This window comes from Cervus canadensis, chromosome 10 (genome assembly GCF_019320065.1).
Source record: "Cervus canadensis isolate Bull #8, Minnesota chromosome 10, ASM1932006v1, whole genome shotgun sequence".
In the NCBI taxonomy this organism is placed as follows: Eukaryota; Metazoa; Chordata; class Mammalia; order Artiodactyla; family Cervidae; genus Cervus; species Cervus canadensis.
Genome location: NC_057395.1, coordinates 24,987,179 through 25,009,804, shown reverse-complemented (window position 1 = coordinate 25,009,804; position 22,626 = coordinate 24,987,179). Strand labels below are relative to the sequence as shown.

At 37.9% G+C, this 22,626-nt stretch overlaps 1 protein-coding gene across 8 annotated transcripts in view; it reads right to left on the bottom strand.

Moving 5' to 3' along the window:
• Positions 1-22,626, bottom strand: part of MLLT10 (MLLT10 histone lysine methyltransferase DOT1L cofactor) — a 224,178-nt gene that overhangs the window by 96,869 nt on the left and 104,683 nt on the right. For all 8 annotated transcript variants that reach the window (XR_006271725.1, XR_006271726.1, XM_043480223.1 and 5 more), the window contains exon 9: positions 13,178-13,273. Coding sequence is in view for 6 of the 8 variants with exons in the window: in XM_043480223.1 (XP_043336158.1) it covers positions 13,178-13,273 (96 nt within the window). In the remaining 2 variants the exon portion in view is untranslated. The remainder of the gene's footprint in view (positions 1-13,177; positions 13,274-22,626) is intronic.

Sequence of the window (22,626 nt, the reverse complement as noted above, 5' to 3'; positions counted from 1 at the left end):
CTAGGCAGGTTGATAAGAAGTCCGGGGTCCCTGAGGAGGAGAAAGGGGTCAGGGGTTCTCCAAGAGGAGGAAAGGACAAACTTTTTTTTTTCCTCTACATTCCTTAGTCACATAGAACTAAGTTTTCCACCCGCCCCCCCCCCTTCTTCTTTAAGCCTGGAACTGATGATTACACAATTCAGTTTAAGTGCTGTACTATATAACAACAACGTATCCTGCTTGAGGACAGTTTCTCCTTCCTGAAAACCTTCTGATTAATTCTGATATCTTAAAATGTATCTTATGGGAGAGGGTCTGGTAGGATCTTTCTATTGTTAAATTGTAATCCTGTTATCCTAAAATGTATATTATGGGACTGGGTCTGGTTCAGTTCAGTCTTCAGTTGAGTCCGACTCTTTGCAACCCCATGAATCGCAGCACGCCAGACCTCCCTGTCCATCACCAACTCCCGGAGTTTACTCAAACTCATGTCCATCGAGTTGGTGATGCCATCCAGCCATCTCATCCTCTGTCCTCCCGTTCTCCTCCTATCTTTCTATTGTTAAACTGTAATCCCGTTATCCTAAAATGTAAATTGTGGGAGTGGGTCTAGTAAAATTTTCACAAACTTGAGACATTCTTTTGATTTATTGTAATAACCAATTAAAAAAGTATATAACTCCCTTGCTAACACGAGCCAGGGGTGTACTCTCAATTCCCCTTCTGATGTCAGAAGCTTTCTCCATCCCTTTTTATACTCTACTAAAACTCTGCAATACAAAAGCTCTTGAGTGATCAAGCCTGGTTCCTGGTCCTGAAGTTTAATCTTCTGAGATCACGAATCAGATACCATTCACTGTAAGCTGTCAAAGATATGACACTAAAGCATGAACACCTCAGTAGGTGCCCAATATACTACTGGAGAAGACAGGAAAATAATTCCAGAAACAATGAAGGGATGGAGCCAAAGCGAAAACAACGCCCAGTTGTGGACATGACTGCTGATGCAAGTAAACTGAGGCTGTGAAGAACAAATATTGCATAGGAACCCGTGATGTTAGGTCAATGAATCAAGGTAAATTAGAAGTGGTCAAACAGGAGATGGCAAGAATAAACATTGACATTTTAGGAATCAGTGAACTAAAATAGACTGGAATGGACAAATTTAACTCAGATGACCATTATATCTATGACTGTGGGCAAGAATCCCTTAAAAGAAATGGAGTACCCCTCATAGTCAGTAAAGTCCTAAATGCAGTTCTTGGGTATAATCTCAAAAATGACAGAATAATCTCTGTTCATTTCCAAGCCAAACCATCCAATATCACAGTAATCCAAGTCTATGCCCTAACCAGTAATGCTGAAGAAGCTGAAGTTGAATGGTTTTATGAAGAACTACAAGACCTTCTAGAACTAAGACCAAAAAAAGATGTCCTTTTCATTACAGGGGACTGAAATGCCAAAGTACGAAGTCAAGAAACACCTGAAGTAACAGGCAAGTTTGAACATGCAGTACAAAATGAAGTAGGGCAAAGGCTAAGTTCTGCCAAGCAAATGTACTGGTCATAGCAAACACCCTCTTCCAACAACACAAGAGAAGACCGGACACATGGACATCACCAGATGGTCAATACTGAAATAAGACTGATTATATTCTTAGCAGCCAAAGATGGAGAAGCTCTATACAGTCAGCAAAAACAAGACCGGGAGCTGACTGTGGCTCAGATCATGAATTCTTTATTGCCAAATTCAGACTTCAATTGAAGAAAGTAGGGAAAACCACTAGACCATTCAGGTATGACCTAAATCAAACTCCTTACGACTATACAGTGGAAGTGACAAACAGATTCAAGGGATCAGATCTGACAGAATGCCTTAAGAATTATGGACAGAGGTTTGTGACATTGTACAGGAGGCAATGATCAACACTATCCCCAAGAAAAAGAAATGCAAAAAGGCAAAATGGTTGTCTAAGGAGGCCATACGTATAGCTGAGAAAAGAAGAGAAGCTAAAGGGCAAAGGAAAAAAGGAAAGATCTACCCATCTGAATGCAGAGTTCCAAAGAATAGCAAGGAGAGATAAGAAAGCCTTCCTCAGTGATCCAAGCAAAGAAATAGAGGAAAACAATAGAATGGGAAAGACTAGAGATCTCTTCAAGAAAATTAGAGATACCAAGTGAACATTTCATGCAAAGATAAGGACAGCAATGGTATGGACCTAACAGAAGCAGAAGATATTAAGAAGTGGCAAGAACTATACAAAAAAGATCTTCATGACCCAGATAACCACAATGGGGTGATCACCTACCTAGAGCCAGACATCCTGGAATGCAAAGTCAAGAGGGCCTTAGGAAGCATCACTACAAACAAAGCTAGCAGAGGTGATGGAATTCAGTTGAGCTATTTCAAATCCTAAAAGATGATGCTGTTAAGTGCTGCACTCAATATGCCAGCAAATTCGGAAAACGCAGCAGTGGCCACAGGACTGGAAAGGTCAGTTTTCATTCCAATCCCAAAGAAAGGCAATACCAAAGAATGTTCAAACTACTGCACAATTGCACTCATCTCACATGCTAGCAAAGTAATGCTCAAAATTCTCCAAGTCAGGCTTCAACAATACGTGAACTGTGAACTTCCAGATGATGAAGTTGGACTTAGAAAAGGCAGAGGAACCATAGATCAAATTGCCAACCTACTCTGGATCATCGAAAAAGCAAGAAAATTCCAGAAAAACATCTACTTCTGCTTTACTGACTACGCCAAAGCCTTTATGTGGATCACAACAAACTGTGGAAAATTCTTAGAGAGATGAGTATACCAGGGTACCTGACTTGCCTCCTGAGAAATCTGTATTTCAAGAAGCAAGGTCAAGAAGCAAGAGTTAGAACTGTTCATGGAAAAACAAACTGGTTCCAAATTGTGAAAGGAGTATGTCAAGGCTGTATATTGTCACCCTGCTTATTTAACTTACATGCAGACTACATCATGCAAAATGCTGGACTGGATAAAGCACAAGCTGGAATCAAGATTGCAAGGAGAAATATCAGTAACCTCAGATATGCAGATGACGCATTCCTTATGGCAAAAAGGAAGACGAACTCAAGAATATCTTGTGAAAGTGAAAGAGGAGAGTGAAAAATCTTGCTTGAAACTCAACATTCAAAAAACTAAGATCATGGCATCCGGTTCCATCACTTCGTGGCAAATAGATGGGGAAACAATGGAAACAGTGTCAGACTTTATTTTCTTGGGCTCCAAAATCACTGCAGATGGTGACTGCAGCCATGAAATTAAAAGACGCTTACTCCTGGAAGAAAAGCTATGACTAACCTAGACAGCATATTAAAAAGCAGAGACATTACTTTGCCGACAAAGGTCCATATAGTCAAAGCTATCGTTTTTCCAGTAGTCATGTATGGATGTGAGAGTCAGACCATAAAGAAGGCTGACCCATGAAGAATTGGTGCTTTTGAACCATGTTAATGGAGAAAACTCTTGAGAGTCCCTTGGACTGCAAGGAGATAAAACCAATCCATCCTGCAAGAATTCAGTCTTGAATATTCATTGGAAGGACTGATGCTGAAGCTGAAACACCAATACTTTGGCCACCGGAGACGAAGAACTGACTCATTAGAAAAGTTCCTGATGATGGGAAAGACTGAAAGCAGGAGGTGAAGAGGATGATAGAGGATGAGGTGGTTCAATGGCATCATTGACTCAATGGACTTGAGTTTGAGCAAGCTACAGGAGTTGGTGGTAGACATGGAAGCCTGGCGTGAGGCAGTTCATGGGGTCGCAAAGAATAGAACACAACTGAGTGACTGAACTGCACTGATAAAATTTTAAAAAATAACGTAAGAGAAAACAGGATAATCCTTGTTTTGGTGATGGCTTTTCACCTACAACACCAAAGGCATAAACTATTAATGAAAAAATTGGTAAACTGGATTTCTTTAAAATGGGAAATTCAAGAAATGAAAAAAGTAAAATGGAAAACTTCTACTCTGCAAAAAGAAAATAAAAAGATATAGTACAGACTGGTACAAACTAATTACAAAAGACATATCTGATAAAAAAGACTGCATCTCATATAAAGAACTCAAGAAAGTTAACAGTTAGAAAACAACCAATGTGATTTTTGAAATGACAAAAAATCTTAACAGACACCTCACCAGTATTCTTGCCTGGAGAATCCCAGGGACGGCGAAACCTGGTGGGCTGCCGTCTATGGGGTCGCACAGAGTTGGACATGACTGAAGCGACTTAACAGCAGCACCAAAAAAGATATACAAATGACAAAAAACCATAAGAAAAGATACATGCTCTAGATCCTATGTCAGCAGACATAATTTAAACAGTATTAAAGTAACACCAATGGCTACAGAAGATGTAGAGTTACTGTTACTGCTACTCTTTGCTGATAGGAATGCAAAGTGATTCAGCTATTTTGGAAAACAGTTTGGCAATTTCTTACAAAACTGAATATAAGAGGGAATATACCCTAGTAGTCCAGTGGTTAGGACTCAACACTTCTATTGCCAAGGGCCCAGGTTCAATGAGTCAACAGAGAACTAATAGCCTGCAAGCTGTGTGGTGAGACAAAAAAAAAAACAAATGAAACAAACAAAATCCAAAAAAAGAAAAACAAAAACAGGGACTTCCCTGATGGTCCAGCAATTAAGACTCCAAGCTTCCAAAGCAGGAGAGGCAAGTTCCATCCCTGATCAGGGAAATAGGATAGCATATGCCATAAGATGCAGCCAATGAGGGAGGGGAAAAAAAAAAACCCAAACGAAAACTAATCTTGTAATTCAGTAATCATGCTCCTAGTTTTTTACTGAAAGGAGGTGAAAAACTGGGTCCACACTAAAACTTCCACATGGATATTTATAGCAGCTCTATCCATTACTGTCAGAACCTGGAAGCAACCAAGATGTCCTTCTACAGTAGGTGAATGGAATGTTCAGAGAATGGAATATTATTCACCTGTAGAAAAAACTCAGCTATCAAGCCTCAAAAAGATACACAAATCTTGAATGTACATTACTAAGTGAAAAAACATCTGAAAAGGCTACACATTACATGAATCTAAATGACATTCTGAAAAAGGCAAAATTATAGAGACATTAAAAATTTTTGTGGTTGTCAGGGCTTGGGGAGACAGGGCAATGAATAGATAGAAGACAATATTTTTAGGTTAGTGAAATGATTCTGTAGTGGTGGATGCATATCCTTACACATTTGCTAAAAACCACTGAAAAGAATGTACATCAAAACTGAATCCTAGGTGAATGAGGCTTGAAACTTCTAACCCAACTCTTAAAATATAAAGAAATACCATATCGTTTAAAAAAATCACACACACAGGAAATTAACAAGTGATATGGTATTATAAAGTTCATAAAAATTTTGAAGAGATTTTGTTCAAATTTCACAAAACTTCATGCTAGTGTCCATTATTTATTTCCATACCTTATTCAAGACTCCACACTGTATTTAATTGCATTCAGCAGCTTCAGAAGCATGTAACAAAGTCTGGTGAATTATCTGCTCATTTTTATGCTATTACAAATATTTTCTAATTTTCTTTGCTCTCACTTTCTTTGCTCTCACCCATCATTTAAAAGTGGACATTTAATTTCCAAATACGTGGGGTTTTGTTTAAAGTATCTCTAATATTAATTTCTCATTTTGATACTAATTTCTCATTTAAATGCTTTCTTCTCTGTAATCACTCTGTTTTTTTCAGTCCAACTTTATTGAGGCCTTTGACGGCTAAGTCAAAGATCTCGCTTAGTAAAGGTCACACTGCCCTTGAAAATAAGTGGGTTATTTTCAAATATCTTTTGATATTGATTTCTAACATAATTACACTGTGATAAAAGAACAGACTCTGTATGATTTCAATATCTTTAGACCAGGAAATGTTTGCACCTTGTTTTATGTCCCCAAATAAGTTCTAGTGTCTCTTCGTTTACAGTCTATGGGAACTCGAATAGAATTTGTATCTTACTGTTGTGTGAAAATTTTATCAATCTTCATTATGTTGAATTGGCTCATATTTCAGGTCTACTATAGCTTTCTTAGGTGCTTGTTTTTAAAATGGTTCTCTCAAGAAGACTTAAAAATAGCTGAGAAAAGAAGAGAAGCAAAGGGACAAAAGAGAAAGGAAAAATATACCCAACTGAATGGAGAGTTCCAGAGATTAGCAAAGAGAGATAAGAAAGTGTTCTTAAGTAAATAATGCAAAGAAATATAGGAAAACAATAGAATCGGAAGGATGAGAGATGTCTCCAAGAAAACTGGAAATACAAAGGGAACATTTCATGCAAAAATGGGCACAAGAAATCCTGAACAGAAACAGCTAGGACCTAATAAAAACAGTAGAGATAAAGAAGAGGTGGCAAGAAAACACAGAACTATACGAAAAAGGTCTTAATGACCCGGACAACAGTGTGGTCACTCACTTAGAGCCAGACATCCTGGAGTGCGAAGTCAAGTGGGCCTTAAGAAGCATTACTACAAACAAAGCAGGTGGAGGTGATAAATTCCAGCCTTTGATATTGAAAATCCTAAAATATGCTGTTACAAGTGCTGCACTCAATATGCCAGCAAATTTGGAAAGCAGCAACAGTCATAGGACAGGAAAAGGTCACGTTTCATTTCAATCCCAAAGAAAGGCAATGCCAAAAAATGTTCAAAATGTAACAGGAAGGAAAGGGGCAGGGCACAACTTTTGAAAGAATAACACACCCCAAGGACACACAAAAAAATTAGAATCAAATAGGATCAAGACGGCTGAAAAAACCAGACCTTGATCCTCAATCAGTAAGTGAAATGACACACCCAGAGGTGCCATGACAGTTTCACCTCATTGTCAAAAGACCAAGGAATGGGCGATGGCCCAAATCCTGGAAATTTCCATCCTTTCTCAAAAATCGGTAGAATAATCCTCCTACTCATTAGCATATGGAATTCAGTTCAGTTCAGTTGCCTCTGACTCTGCAACCCCATGGACTACAGCACGCCAGGCCTCCCTGTCCAAAACCAACTCCCAGAGTTTACTCAAACTCATGCCCATTGAGTCGGTGATGCCATCCAACCATCTCACCCTCTGTTGTCCCCTTCTCCTCCTGCCCCCAATCCCTCCCAGCATCAGGGTCTTTTCCAATGAGTCAACTCTTCGCATGAGGTGGCCAAAGTATTGGAGTTTCAGCTTCAGCATCAGTCCTGCCAATGAACACCCAGGACTGATCTCCTTTAGGATGGACTGGTTGGATCTCCTTGCAGTCCAAGGGACTCTCAAGAGTCTTCTCCAACACCACAGTTCAAAAGCATCAATTTTTCAGCACTCAGCTTTCTTCACAGTCCAACTCTCAAATCCATACATGACCACTGGAAAAACCATAACCTTGACCAGACGGACCTTTGTTGGCAAAGTAATATCTCTGCTTCTTAATATGCTGTCTAGGTTGGTCATAACTTTCCTTCCAAGGAGCAAGTGGCTTTCAATTTCATGGCTGCAGTCACCATCCGCAGTGATTTTGGAGCCCAAAAAAATAAAGTCTGACACTGTTTCTACTGTCTCCCCATCTATTTCCCATGAGGTGATGGGACCAGATGCCATGATCTTAGTTTTCTGAATGTTCAGCTTTAAGCCAACTTTTTCACTCTCCTCTTTCCCTTTCATCAAGAGGCTTTTCAGTTCCTCTTCACTCTCTGCCATAAGGGTAGTGTCATCTGCATATCTGAGGTTATTGGTATTTCTCCCGGCAATCTTGATTCCAGCTTGTGCTTCTTCCAGCCCAGCGTTTCTCATGCTGTACTCTGCATATCAGTTAAATAAGCAGGGTAACAATATACAGCCTTGACGTACTCCTTTTCCTATTTGGAACCAGTCTGTTGTTCCATGTCCAGTTCTAACTGTTGCTTCCTGACCTGCATACAGGTTTCTCAAGAGGCAGGTCAGGTGGTCTGGTATTCCCATCTCTTTCAGAATTTTCCACAGTTTATTGTGATTCACACAGTCGAAGGCTTTGGCGTAGTCAATAAAGCAGAAATAGATGTTTTTCTGGAACTCTCTTGCTTTTTCGATGATCCAGCGGATATTGGCAATTTGATTCCTCTGCCTTTTCTAAAACCAGCCTGAACATCTGAAGTAACACCTGGAGTAACAGGCAAATTTGGCCTTGGCGTATGGAATGAAGCAGGGCGAAGGCTAACAGAGTTTTGTCAAGAGAACACACTGGTCATAGCAAACACCCTCTTCCAACAACACAAGAGAAGACTCTACACATGGACATCACCAGATGGTCAACACCAAAATCATACTGATTATATTCTTTGCAGCCAAAGATGGAGAAGCTCTATACAGTCAGCAAAAACAAGACCAGGAGCTGACTGTGGCTCAGATCATGAACCCCTTATTGCCAAATTCAGACTTAATCTGAAGAAAGTAGGGAAAACCACTAGACCATTCAGGTATGACCTTAATCAAATCCTTTATGACTATACAGTGGAAGTGAGAAATAGATTTAAGGGACTAGATCTGATAGACAGAGAGCCTGATGAACTATGGACGGAGGTTCGTGACATTGTACAGGAGACAGGGATCAAGACCATCCCCATGGAAAAGAAATGCAAAAAGGCAAAATGGTTGTCTGAGGAGGCCTTACAAATAGCTGTGAGAAGAAGAGAAGCAAAAAGCAAAGGAGAAAACGAAAGATATTCCCATTTGAATGCAGAGTTCCAAAGAATAGCAAGGAGAGATAAGAAAGCCTTCCTCAGCGATCAATGCAAAGAAATAGAGGAAAACAACAGAATGGGAAATACTAGAGATCTCTTCAAGAAAATTAAGAGATATCAAGGGAACATTTCAGGCAAAGATGTTTTCGATAAAGGACAGAAATGGTATGGACCTAACAGAAGCAGAAGATATTAAGAAGAGGTGGCAAGAATACACAGAAGAACTGTACAAAAAAGATCTTCATGACCCAGATAATCACAGTGGAGTGATCACTCACCTAGAGCCAGACATCCTGGAATGTGAAGTCAAGTGGGTCTTAGGAAACATCACTACAAACAAAGCTAGTGGAGGTGATGGAATTCCAGTTGAGCTATTTCAAATCCTGAAAGATAATGCTGTGAAAGTGCTGCACTCAATATGCCAACAAATTTGGAAAACTCAGCAGTGGCCACGGGACTGGAAAAGGTCAGTTTTCATTCCAATCCCTAAGAAAGGCAATCCCAAAGAATGCTCAAACTACCGCATATGAGATTACCCAGCCTATAAAAACTAACCAGACCACATTTCACGGCCGTCCTTGCCCTCTGCAATGGCCTACCCTCCGTCTGTGGAGTGTGCTTCCCTCTGAATCTGAATAAATCCATTTCTTACCTATCATTTTGTCTCTTACTGAATTCTTTCAGTGATAAGCCATGAAGAATCTGAGTTTCATTAGGTCCTGAAACCAGGTACTGTGGGTTTTGTCTGGGTCCGAGCCCCAAGCAGAGTTTTTTCCGGGTTCAAGTCCCAAACTGGCTTTCGGTTAGGTTTGAGTCCCAGCACATGGGTTCAAGTCCCAATTTGAGATAAACGGTTTCAAAACTACCACACAAGTGCGTTCACTTTACATGCTAGCTTCCTTGGACTTCTCTGGTGGCTCAGAAGGTAAAGTATCTGCCTACAACACAGGAGACTGGGGTTCAATCCCTGGGTCGGGAAGATCTCCTGGAGAAGGAAATGCAACCCACTCCAGTATTCTTGCCTGCAAAATCCCATGGATGGAGGGAGCCTGATAGGCTACAGTCCATGGGATTGCAAAGTGTAGGACATGACTGAGCAACTTCACTTCCTTTCTTTCTTTCTTTCTTTACATGCTAGCAAGGAATACTCAAAATCCTTCAAGCTAGGCTTAAGTCGTACATGAACCAAGAACTTCCAGATGATCAAGCTGGATTTAGAAAAGGCAGGGGAACCAGAGATCAAATCGCCAACATCCACTGGATCACAGAAAAAACAAGGGAATTCCAGAAAAACACTTACTTCTGCTTCCTTGACTATGTGAAAGCCTTTGACCCTGTGGATCACAACAAACTGTGGGAAATTCTTATAGAGATGGGAGTACCAGACCACCTTACCTGCCTCCTAAGAAACCTGTATGCAGATCAAGAAGCAGCATGAGACATGGATTCACTGAATCCAAAAGCTAATAATTTAAGATTATAAAAATTCATAGCCAAACTGGTTAGAAAAAAACTATGAAAAACTGTCAAAGCTTACTCAACAAGAAATAGATAACCTAAACAGCCCTATATTTCTTTTTTAAATGATATTACAGTTAAAAATCTTCCTCTAAAGAAAACTCTAGGCCCAGATAGCTTTAAAAGTAAATACTAGCAAACATTAAGTAATATTACCTAATTTTTATATAAACTCTTCCAGAAAACAAGAGTAAACACTTGCAGCTCATTCTAATAAGGCCAGCACTCCTTGACACCAACACCAAAGTCACTGTAAGAAAAGCAATCTATTGGCCAACATCCCTCATGAAGAGAGCCAAAATTTTCTGTAAAATTTCTAAAAGTTGAATTAAACAGTATATAAAAATCGTAACACATCAAGACCAAGTGGATTTTTTTATACAAACAGCTCATACAACTCAGTATTAGAAAAATAAACAACATAATCAGATCGTAATACATCAAGACCAAGTGGGATTTTCCCAGGAATATAAGGTATTTTTTTTAAACACTGGAAAATCAACTAACATACTTCACCATATTAACAGATTAAAAAAAAAAAAAAACTATCAATACATCTATTACGAACAAATAGTCTCTTCAGCAAGAGATGTTGGGAAGTCCTGTCAATCAATGAATTTAGAACACTCCTTGACATCATATACAAAATTAAACTCAAAATGGTTTAATCACCTAAAACAAGACATGACACTATAAGATTCCTAGAAGAGAATGTAGGCAAAACATTCTCTGACAAAATCGTAACAGTATTCTTAGATCAGCCTCCCAAGGCAAAAGAAAAAAAAAAAAGGAAAAATAAACAAATAAGAATTAATCAAACTTAAAAGCTTTTGCACAGCAAAGGAAATCATCAACAAAACAAACAAAAACACCAACAGAATGGGAGAATATATTCACAAAAAATACAAACAAGAGCTTCATTTCCAAAATATACATACAGTTCACACAACTCAATACCTGAAAAACAATACAATTAAAAAATGGCAGAAGACCTAAGTAGACATCTCTTGAAAGAAGACATACAAATGGCCAAAAGGCCCACGAAAAGATGTTCAATATTGCCAGTTATTAGAGAAATGCAAATAAAAATCACAATAAATTATCACTTCACACTGATCAGAATGGTTATCAGAAAGTCAACAAATAATAAATGCTGGAGAAGGTATTGAAAAAAGGGAACCCTCCCCTACACTGTCAGTGGGACTGTAAACTGGTATAGCCACTATGGAAAATACTATAGAGGTTCCTTAAAAAACTAAAAGTAGAGCTACCATATGGATCCAGCAATCCCACTTCTGGGCAAATATCCACAACAGACAATAAGAGCGCTAATTCAAAAAGGTACACGCACCCCAAAGTTTACAGCAGCACAATTTTCAACTGGTAAGTCACGGAAGAACCTAAATGTTCACTGACATTCGAGTGGATAAAGATGCTATAATACACAAACACACACAATGTTCACAGATCAGAAAACTCAGTATTATTAAGGCATTAATACTTCCCCCGCCAAAGATCTGTAGATTCACTGCAGTTTGATTCAAAATACCAGCAGTTTTATTTCTAAAAGCTGACAATCTAATTCTGAAATCCATATACAAATGCACAGACCCTAGAATAGCCCAAACAACTATGAAAGAGTAAAATCTTGGAAGGTGGACCCTATCTGACCTCAAGCATCATTATAAATCTATAGTAATCAAGACTGTGTGGTATGGAACAGAATTAGAGTATAGAAATAGGCCCATACACAGATGGTCAACTGGCTTTCAACAAATGGAGGTAAAGGTAATTTAATAGAGAAAGGACAATCTGTTCTAAAAATGGCTCAGGAAAAACTGAATTATCAATATTCAAATAAGTGGACTTTGATGTATAACTCACGTCATACACAAAAATGAACTCAAAATGGATCACCGACCTAAATGTAAAAGATAAAAATATAAAACTTTTAAAAGAAAACCTATGCATCTGATAAATGACTTGCACCCAAAACACATAATGCTTCACAAAACTCGGTAATAAAACAAATCAATAAAAAGCGAGAGGTAGTGGATAGATGTGGACACTTCACCAAAATAAATAAATAAATATAAATAGCTAATATTCACATGAAAAGATGTTTAACATAATTATAGGTCACTGAAGAAATGCAAATCAAAATCCTCTAGTGTCACCACCATCCCTTTCTGGATTACTGCAATAACCTCCTAATGGCCTCCTTCCTTTCACTCTTGACTCTCTATAGTCCATATACAACCAAGTAGCCGCAGGTTCTTAAAAAACCTAAGACCATGTTACATCTCAGCTCAAAACTCTAATGGCTCACTTTTCACTCAAATTAAAAACCTTCCACTGGCTTATATAGTCTTACAAGACTGGCCTCTCACCCTGGTCTCTTCTCCTCCTGCAACCCCCTCAACTTCCTTTCACAGTACTATCCCAGCTGCCTGTCCCTGTCTCCACTTGCTTTCATGTTAACCACATGATAACTTAGTAATATTTCACATTTACTAAGTAATACTTACTATGAACCAGATATTGTTCTAACTGCTTTAAATGCACTTTACGAACGATGAAACTGAGTTACAGAGAGGTTAATTAACCTAAGAGTTAAGTCTGTAAGTGTTGAAGCCAGAATTCAAAATCACAGGTGGAAGAAGCCCACTGTACAGCCCAAAATATACATGTCAATGATGTCCCCTACTTCTTAACATTCTTAAGAAATAAGCATAGAAAAAAGAGAAAATAGGATAAAGGACTAAGAGAGGGAAAATTAATGTGCTTGATGTAGTGTCAAAGAGGTAAAATTGGTTAGGAGGAACCAAGACAATTCCACAAGTATTTTCAAAATGCAGCATATAACTAGTTAAAAGGTAAAAGTCAGCACAAAACTAGTTATTACATAAATCAAAATATGACACTTAAAACTTACTTTTTCTGTAGTAACAGTCAAGGAAGGAACCAATGCAGGTGATGGTTCTGGTTGCTTCTTATGTTTTTGTTTGTGTTTGTCCTTTTCTTTATATTTCTGAAAATGAACAGAAGTAAAATACAATTTAAATTTAAATTATAACTGACATATACATAATAAAGATATTTATAATTACATTCAAGTAATTTAAAATATTAATAAATGCTTGTCAAAAAAACCAAACTCACTTCTAATCAGACATCATAAACAATACTAGTAATATACTGATGGCATTACTACATGTATTACTATATATTACATTATATAGTACTACTATTCTAAGTTATATTAAGGTGATTTGTTTTCTTATCCTTGACCAACCTAAAAGATAAACTGAAGTCTACATTTGTATCTGACAAATTATTTTTGTTCTATTAAAAATACCAAATGCTGTTGTATACATTTCATAAATAGTACTTTAAAATTTATATATACTTTGACATGCACTATCACCTCATAATGGTATCAGATTCTCCAACACCATGCATTAAATTCTATGGCCCATAAACTACAAACCAGTGCACAGAAACTCAGACAAGAAATTCTTTTTGATGTTTACTCAGAAAACAGACGAATCAGTTATCTCTGCTAAAACTGATGAATTGAAATATAAAAAGAATTCAATTAATAAAAAATTAACTACATATTAGGAGCCCAACTTTATTTAACATCAAAATACTTTAACCAAATTGTTCTCAATTGTTTGAATCAGTAGGTAAGAGTATTGTGTATGAAGTTTACCACTATTGAAAGAGTTAATTCAACTTATTACTCATAGTATTTAAGTTTAACCATTCAGAGCACTTAATCTATTCAAGCATGAAAGAAGACTACCACTGGCCCTGCCCTAAAAGAGAGAGCACATCAGCAAAACAAAATGTGTACAAATTAAGGATAGATGTTTTACTATAATACCTAAGACTCCTTTTTGTTTTTAATTACTGATTTAAGTACATAAGATACCTCTCTATAGCAAGGTTAATACTTTAGAAAAAGAAAACCTAAAATAAAAGTAACAGTTTTTATTCAGACTTTTTAGCAAACTTTGTTACTATGAAGTTATTTTAACTGTGACAGATCATAAGGAATCATGTCTCTAATTCTTTGTATGGGGATGTCATATACAAGCTGAGGAGCCAAGAGCGCTGAGGAGCCAAGAGCTTTGAGAAGCCCTCTAGGGCTTTCACCTTTGCCGCCTTAGTTTCTAGTTATCATGTAGAGTCAGTTCACACTTTCCTGTAGAGAGGCTAGACAGAAAAAGAGGCCCCATGGAGAAGAACTGGGGTTAACCCCTGCCTGCAGTCAGCAGCATGTCACTGGAGACACGTAAATAAGACTACCTTAGATCACCCACCAGCCACCAGCTGAGAGCAGGCTCATGATTAGGCCCAGCTGATACCATGTGAAGGAAACACAAACTGTGCTGAGCCCTAAACACTAAAAAATGTGTACCACTAAAAATCGTCAAGTGCTTTACCAAGCAACAGTAGATAATTCAAACAAAACCAAAATTCACAACCAGGTAATAGGAGTTAATGAAAGTACAAATTAAAAATAACACATAATGGAATTTTTGTGTTCACCAAAATAACAAATGTTAACTATACAATCTAGTTTATAAATATGATCCTTGACTGCAGTAAGTTCTATATCAATACTTTTCTCCCATAAACATAATACAGGAGCCTCTCCATCCTTCTTCATGTTCTACTTCCCATATTGGGCTTTATTCATCAAGGGTACAAGAGTTGGGATAATTTTATATATATTTTACAGAGAACGATGCTGAAAAACAAGATAAACAATCTCTACGGGGCTTCCCTGGTGGCTCAGTCAAGAATCTGCCTACAATGCAGGAGACTCGGTTCAATCCCTGGATCGGAAAGGTTCCTGGAGAAGGGAACGGCAATCCACTCCAATATTCTTGCCTGGAGAGTCTCATGGACAGAGGAGCCTGGTGGGCACCAGTTCATGGGGTCGCAAAGAGCTGGACACAACTGAGAGAATAACACACTCACAAACAACAGCTACAATCTTGGAGAGAACAGAAGAGTAAAAACTAATGTGTACATGTATATGTATGAAAACGTGAATGTATGTAAGACATAATGGAATAATACGCCACTTTGGTCCTGTGTAATACACCAAGAAATATATGCTGAGATTGTAAATGTTCACTGGGAGAGATTGTGAATAGATTACATCCACAATATAGGCCTGTGAAATATGAATCAATGCAGTGTAATGACTTTCACACTAAAGAGAGAGACTGATTTTAACAGAAGAGGAAAAAAAATCAGGAAAATACTCAGTTACATCTAAATATTTAGCATATGACAAAGATGGGATTCCAAACCAGCAGGAAAGACTGAAATTATTTCATAATACTAGAAAAAGTGGTTAATAATGTAGGAAATATATCTTATACAAAAACAAGACAAAATTTAAACAGATTATTTTATAGTTAAACAAAAATTAAAATAATCTAAGAGGCTGAAGAAAATGTTTTTCAAAATTTGAAATTTAAAGAAGGAAAGACTTTTCTAAGCATAAAACAAAGTAAAAGTCAAATAGAAAAGGTGGTTTTAGCTATTCAAATTCAAATACTTCTGCATCAATTTGAACATCATTAAAAAGCTAAAAACAAACTGAGAAATAAGTTAACATGTTCTGTATTTTTGTGTTTAAAATGTTTATAGATCAGTAAGAAAAAATAAACATGTTATGAAACAATGCACAAAGGACAATTCACAAAAGAAACGAGCCACTAAACAAAAAAATGTGCAACCAAGTACTGAAGAACTAATGGCAATATTATTCTATTACCTAATTTTTTTAAACACCAAAACTGTTGGATTTTTGTTTTTAATTATAAGACCTAATTACCAAGTTACAGTGAAATGAGCACTTGCATACAATGCTAAAGAGAATGTAAATATGCAATGGACCATTTTAAACGTAAGAATTAGAAACCAGAGATATATTATCCGACTAGTAATTTCATCTCTAAGAAGTGAAGGTTCAAATATAGCTTATTATACTACTATTCACAATGAGAAAAAAGCTGTAAATAATCTAAATGTTCAACAACACAGGTATGGTTTAAAAAAATTATTATACAACCATGTAATGGTCATTTAAAAAGTACGTTCTGAAGGAATATTTAAAGATCTGGTAAAATGGTTAATATGAGTTTCACTTTAAAATTTTATGCGAACAGTCAAGCTTGAGAAAGGAAAACAAAGCGGAAGATGTCACAGTTCCTGATTTTAAACTATACTACAAACTGTTGGTAATCAAAATAGTATGGTACTAGCACAAAAACAGACACAGAGATCAGCACTATGGAACAGAGCCCAGAAATAAACCCATATTTATAGGGTCAACTGGGCTTCCCTGGTGGCTCAGACACTAAAGAAACTGCCTACAATGCAGGAGACCTGGGTTCGATCTCTGGGTTGGGAAGATCTCCTGGAGGAGGAAATGGCAACCAACTCCAGTATTTGTGCCATCAAGTCGGTAATGCCATCCAACCATCCCATCCTCTGTCATCCCCTTCTCCTCCTGCCCTCAATCTTTCCCGGCATCAGGGTCTTTTCAAATGAGTCAGCTCTTCTCATCAGGTGGCCAAAGTATGGGAGCTTCAGCTTCAGCATCAGTCCTTCCAATGAACACCTAGGACTGATCTCCTTTAGAATGGACTGGTTGGATCTCCTCGCCGTCCAAGGGACTCTCAAGAGTCTTCTCCAACACCACAGTTCAAAAGCATCAATTCTTCGGCACTCAGCCTTCTTTATAGTCCAACTCTCGCATCTATACACGACCACTGGAAAACCCATACCCTACTAGATGGACCTTTGTTGGAAAAGTAATGTCTCTGCTTTTTAATATGCTACCTAGGCTGGTCGTAACTTTCCTTCCAAGGAGCAAGCGTCTTTTAATTTCATGGCTGTAGTCACCATCTGCGGTGATTTTGGAGCCCAGAAAAATAAAGTCAGCCGCTGTGTCCACTGTTTCCCCATCTATTTGTCATGAAGTGATGTGACCAGATGCCATGATCTTAGTTTTCTGAATGTTGAGCTTTAAGCCAACTTTTTCACTCTCTTCTTTCACTTTCATCAAGAGGCTCTTTAGTTCTCCTTCACTTTCTGCCATAAGGGTGGTGTCATCTGCATATCTGAGGTTATTGATATTTCTCCCTGCAATCTTGATTCCAGCTTCTGCTTCCTCCAGCCCAGCGTTAATAATCCTAAACTTCCAATTAGCTAAAATTCTGAAAATATGACAAAAACTCCCAAATCTGCAGAGAAACAACCTTTTCTTTTGCTTTTCCTGATTATTTAATTTGTTCTTTCTTTACCTAAAGAGTAGTGCAGGCTTTAGAGCAGAAACAGGAAAGACTAGGGAAAGGGAGAGTACTGACTCTTTGGAAGTAAACGATCTAGGCTAGGAATGAATTATATAACATCAGAGGGTATTCATAACTGTGTGAACTATCCCCACACAGTTAAGAAATTAAAATCTAGCATAAGATATTTAATCAAGAATTAGAAAAGAGAGCTGAGCCTGGAGTTCTACCAAAAACTGCACCCTGTCCCAGTTGAGCTTATACATTGCACCCTTGACATTTCCTCTGGAATCAGCAAGAGACACTTAGTCCTCAAATCCTAGCCTCAAAAATGGTGAGAAGAGATTCAAGAAGTGGTCTAACTGCTTTTGAACTGTGGTGTTGGAGAAGACTCTTGACAGTCCCTTGGACTGCAAGGAGATCCAACCAGTCCATCCTAAAAGAGATCAGTCCTGGGTGTTCATTGGAAGGACTGATGCTGAAGCTGAAACTCCAATACTTTGGCCACCTCATGCAAAGAGTTGACTCATTGGAAAAGACCCTGATGCTGGGAGGGATTGGGGGCACAACGAGAGGGGGTCGACAGAGGATGAGATGGCTGGATGGCATCACCGACTTGATGGACATGAGTTTGAGTAAACTCTGGGAGTTGGTGATGGACAGGGCCTGGCGTGCTGCGATTCATGGGGTCGCAAAGAGTCGGACACGACTGAGCGACTGAACTGAACTGAGCAGTGGAGCAAATACCTAGAAAGAGCCTCAAAAACACGAGCAAGAAAGGAAAAAGTTGCATGGCAAAGAAATTATAGCCAAAAAGGAAACAATATAAAGAGCATAACATGCAAAAGAGAACCAAATCTCTCAACCTACAGATAAATATAACTTAGCATAGAGATATTTCTCAATTATTCCATTGTAAGTAAAACTTCATTCTAATGTATGTTCAAACAAAGCACAAAACGAGATGATGAAACAAAATGGTTAAAAAAACTCAGGGATTGTAGGAAAAAATCAGGGATTGTAGAACCAAAGTAATTTTAAAACTAAAACAGAATTAGTAACTAAAATAGAATCAGCAAAGGAAAAAGAATACATTCTTGAGAATAAAAATATTGCTCTAAAAAGGACATGAAAAAAATCATAGTAATGCAAATGAAAAATAAGCAGATATTAAAGTGTTCAGAGGGAATTCTCTGGCAGTCCAATGGTTAGGACTGGGTGTTTTCACTGCCGTGGCTTGGGTTCAATCTTTAGTCAGGGAACTAAGATCACACAAGCCACACAACAAAAAAAAAGGGGGGGGGGGGGCGGGGCGGAGGTGGGGGGGATTTAGAGAGGAATATTTAACAGTTACATAAAACAATAATCAAACGTTAAATATAACTTTTTATATTTATATATATATTTATATTTATAAATATATATATTTATATATTAAATATAACTAAATATATAAATATAACTCCCTACAGTAGAGAATTCAATGAATGGAGAACAGAAGATGTATTCAAACATAAGAGCCTATAAAATAAAAGGGGGGGAGGGGAAACGCGTTCTGAAAAATTCAGTTATAGAATGTTCAACAGCAAGACTCACTGTAGTTAAACTTAGCAGACTGCATGGGGGTCAGTGGGGTAGGACTGTCCCTGGTCCTCCCCACAGCCATAGTCCAGGTCCACTGCCTGAATTCTTAAAGGAAAGAAAGTGTCATCCAATGATATTATATACAGTCAAGATTCAGTTCAAAAATTAGGACAAGAAGAAAAAATTTTCCATTATGAACAAACTCAGAGAATACAGGTCTGAAGAACGTATTCTTGAAAAAAAGTTACTGAACACTAAAGCTCTGCCAATTTGAGATGATATAAAGAACTCATTGGAGAAGCTGTGGTGAAAGGTAGTGACTATCTAACAAATTTAAATTAAATAGAGAACAAATCCCTCAAACAACTGTGAGGATTGTTTACAGAAGAGAATGTCTCTGACCTGAAAAATGCAACATAAATATTTTTAAAAACAAACTGAAAACAAACAAACAAACAAACAAACAAACTGGATGGAAGGAAATAAGAAGAGCACAGGGATCTTGTTCACCTTTCACAGCAGGAGCTCAATATAGATTGTGAAGCACACTGTTAAAATAGTTTGCCACCAAATAGTAATTGCACAGAAAATCCTTCCTTGTAGACAAAGCCTGGTTTTCTTTGGCTAATCACTCTCTCACATCCTCAGATTTTCAAGCCCATAGGTGAACATTGAATATCTAAGTCAATTTAGATATATCTATCTCCTGAGCCACAGACCGCTTTAGGTCTGGGATAGATTTAGGTCAGGACAATAAAAAAGAAGAGGAAATTTTCTGTGAGATGGTTGGGAATGTTCTCTCTCTTTAAAAAGGTACTCCCTTGCAGTCTTCAGATGCTCAAGTGTTAGGTCGTGACCTCTGGAACAACTGCAGTGACCTGACAATCATGCCTAGAGAAGCCAAGAGAACCACAAGATAGACAACAAAGCCCTACCGCCATTAAATTGACCATTGTTAACCAATCTCAGAAAAGCCTCTGAGCATCCTGTGCAAAACAATAATTCTCCATTGCTTTAGCAATATTTTGTTACAGTTAAAAGCATCTGAACTGGAAGGACGATCTTACTTTTCAGTGATTTTTTGTGTGCTTCAGTATCTCCACAATTAAAGGTAGAAGTTTAAGGAAATAATATCTGTTGGGATAAGGAAATTTTTTTTCATTTATTTTTATTAGTTGGAGGCTAATTACTTTACAATATTGTAGTGGTTTTTGTCATACATTGACATGAATCAGCCATGGATTTAGATGTATTCCCCATCCCGATCCCCCCTCCCACCTCCCGGGATAAGGAAATTTTATATGAAGTTCATTTTATCTATTTGCTTCACTTCTATAGAGCCAAGTAAATCTAAGTTTAACATTTTTTTAAAAACCAACAGTATTGCACCATTTTAGTAGTCTTTATTGTTCTAACCATCCTTTCAAAATCTATTATCTATTTATATAAATCTGGAATGTTTACTTAGTAGTAATGATGGATATTTCTGGATGGTGAATTCTGGAGTGGTTTTTTTTTTTTTTTTATTAATTTGCATTTTTAAAAATGTTTTGCCTTGTTTTAATTTTTTTAATAATTACATATCCCTGGTGGCTCAGGTGGTAAAATCGTCTGCTTGCAGTGCTGGAGACCTGGGATCAATCCCTGGGTCGGGAAGACCCCCTGGAGAAGGAAATGGCAACCCACTCCAGTACACTTGCCTGGAAAATTCCATGGGTGAAAGAACCTCACAGGCTACAGTCCATGGGGTCACAAAGAATCAGACATGACTGAGCGAATTCACTAACAAAAAGAATGGGCTAAAATGAAGTAGAGACAGCTAGCTATTCACCAAACCCATTTCTTTGCCTTATTCAGAGTATAACTAAACATTTCCCAGTTTCCTTTGCAGAATGTGGCATTTAACTGAGTTCAGGTCAATTGTAATCTGAATGAAAAATGAGGTGTGCTGCCTCTGGGCCTGCTCCTTAATAGTCTTGAGTACTGAGTGTCTATGCTCCTTTCTCTTCCAGAGATTAATACAAGGGAACACAGCAGACACAGAAGCAACACTGAAAAGAAGGCCAAGAAGCAAGAATGGAAGGAACCAGAAGTCCTAACTCATGGCTTGTAAGAAAGCTGTTAATTAAGAACATCTGTTTTGGATGCCGTTGTGAATGAAAAATAAACAATGTATTAATTCTCATAATCTGAGGAGTGTCATATGTTAGAGGAGACAACTCTTTATGTCTTACAAATAAATAAGGCATCATCTAAACCATCTTTTCAAGGTTGTTTGTATAATGATCAGACTTAAAAGACAGTATGTGCACCTGAGGAACAAAGGGCAGCCACACTTACTGTTACAAAAGACCCAGGTGCCCTGAGCTCAGGGTTCTTCTACTGCAGCGGACTGCACGAGCGGCGGTCATCTGGCCCTCTTCGCTCTGCCCTACGGAAACTGGGTCTTGGGGGAATTGTGCAAAAATACCGATTCTCTGGTTACTTCTACTGCTTTAAGTAATAAACTATACTTTCTCTCTGATCCAAAATTCTCTTGTCTTCTAACTGGTTACCTTATAAGTAGGGTTTACCTTATAAGACCCCTTTCACAGTTCTTGACCATCTGGTGATAGGAATTTAATGCTGTTAAGAGACATGGCTTTCTGGAAAAGGAAGGATAAGGGCTTCAAGGGCCAATTAATGGGATATGAGGGAAGCCTGAGGGAATGACTAACAAACATATTGAGCAAACTGTATGGTCAATAAAGCAGTAAATGGTTCTTCATTTTATTGTCTGATAATGAGGAAGAACTGAGGAGGTGGCTGCTAAAATCTCCAGGTTAAAGGATATTATTATACAACACAGGGAATATAGCCAATATTTTATAATAACTACATAAACTTTAAAAATTATAAATCACTACATTGTACACCTGCAACATATATAAGACTATACATCAACTATATTTTAATTTAAAAACAAACAAAAACCTTCCAGGTAGGAGATTTTCTCACCAATCTGGAAGTTGGCTTCAGTTTCACCCTACCATAATAATAACTAATTTCAATACTGAGTCACCCTCAGTGTACAGAAGGTTCCAACCTTTTCAGATAACAGTTACGGAACTGCTTATCTACACTGAGCATGAATGGAAGCAAACTGGCAAGCAATCACTGTGGGCAGAAACAAGGTGAATCACAGGAATCCTGGTCCCCTTGGAAAATGCAGGTGGAGGGGTCTGTATGTTAAGGAATAATGGACAGTTGGACTGTCTCACAGCTCAATACCTCCTTCAATTTATCCTGCCAACATTGAATTCATTTAGAGATGACAATAAAAGACTTCAGTTCTGTTTTTTTTTTTTTGCAATGGATCCTGGTTGCTATAAGGCATCTTTGGTCCTTCCTTTCACGGAAATTTCCCAGAGACAGACCAACACTTTGTGGGAAATAAGGAAGCTAACACTGTCTACCTTTAGTGCCCCACAATCCCAAG